This window comes from Wasmannia auropunctata, unplaced genomic scaffold, assembly GCF_000956235.1.
Source record: "Wasmannia auropunctata unplaced genomic scaffold, wasmannia.A_1.0 LD336074.1, whole genome shotgun sequence".
In the NCBI taxonomy this organism is placed as follows: domain Eukaryota; kingdom Metazoa; phylum Arthropoda; class Insecta; order Hymenoptera; family Formicidae; genus Wasmannia; species Wasmannia auropunctata.
Genome location: NW_012026816.1, coordinates 3452508 through 3454002, shown reverse-complemented (window position 1 = coordinate 3454002; position 1495 = coordinate 3452508). Strand labels below are relative to the sequence as shown.

General features: G+C 33.0%; 1 protein-coding gene across 1 annotated transcript in view; it reads left to right on the top strand.

Moving 5' to 3' along the window:
• Positions 1-1495, top strand: part of LOC105449760 — a 3308-nt gene that overhangs the window by 1253 nt on the left and 560 nt on the right. Inside the window, exons 2-3 of the mRNA XM_011689145.1 lie at positions 554-820; positions 906-1398. Coding sequence (XP_011687447.1) covers positions 554-820; positions 906-1398 — 760 coding nt within the window. The remainder of the gene's footprint in view (positions 1-553; positions 821-905; positions 1399-1495) is intronic.

The window sequence follows — 1495 nt, the reverse complement described above, 5'->3', positions numbered from 1 at the left end:
GTGCCCAGAGCGCCGAACAACACTGCCACTAAGCGAGCGAGGCAGCGACAAAATCAATCAAGAATCAACTAGTTCCCAACAGTCGAATAAATATTCGTATTTACTTGCGTTGTGAAATCGTCTAAAAATCATTCCGATCTTTACACAGTAAGCTGAAATCACAAGTATGTGTATACGCATATTCATGTTCAAAATGTAATAACCTCAAAATGTAATAACCGGAATTCTGTAACCTTTTAACGACGATATCGTTATTATGTCGTTATCGCGTTACAGAATCACAGCTCTGTTCCCTGAATTTGCTGTACTAAAAAGATTATACAAATCAATTCCTCGTTACAGGATCACGTTTTGCACAGTATTTATTATCTAACAACCAAAAATGAATAGCAAAAACATAACATCCAATGACGAAAGTGAGAGCATTCTTACACCGTCAGAGATCACAAAAATTGCCAAAGAAACAACTGCAAATTTGTTACCGAATAAGTCCAGGGAAAAATATACAAATACATATGACAAATTTATGAATTGGAGATCAGAAAAAAATATAAAATCACTGTCTGAAAATGTAATTTTGGCATATTTCACAGAATTGTCACACACTCATAAACCATCAAGCTTGTGGGCAACTTACTCGATGCTGAAAAGCACCTTGAATGTTAACAATAATGTTAATATACATAATTACCCGAAACTTGTTTCATTTCTTAAAAAACAAGCCCAAGGATTCAAAAGTAGAAAATCCAAAACACTGACAGCGGAAGAAATTAAAAAATTTCTCGATGAGGCACCAGACAATAAATACTTGGATTTAAAGGTAAACATTACAAATATAAAAATAAATGTTTATATTGTATAAAAAATTTCATACATTATTTACATATATGATCAATTATTTACAGACAGCTTTGATTTTTGGGATTTGTGGTGCTTGTAGAAGAGAAGAGCTCACCAAAGTAACAATTGATAACATTCAGGACAAAGACAATGTATTATTAGTGAAAATTCCAATAACAAAAACTTATAAACCGAGATCTTTTGTAATATCCGATAAATTTTATACTATTTGTAAAAAATACATGGCTTTGAGGCCAGCAAACATTCAAACTTCCAGATTCTTCTTAAATTATCAGAATGGAAAATGTACCCAACAACCAATAGGAATCAATAAATTTGGGAAAATGCCAAGTACGATAGCATCGTATCTAGGATTATCAGATCCTTCTTCTTATACCGGCCACACTTTTCGTCGCACTTCTGCCACAATATTGGCAGACTCTGGTGCTAATATTTTAACGTTAAAGCAACATGGTGGATGGAAATCTAGTACAGTTGCCGAAGGATACATTGACGATTCTTTCAACAATAAAAAGAAAATTTCTAACCAAATTATAGGTTCAATAATCGATACACGAAATACTTCAACACTACAAACAGACTCGACATTCAACTACAACAAGCCATCAACATCAAAAACTTACATTGGAGAAAA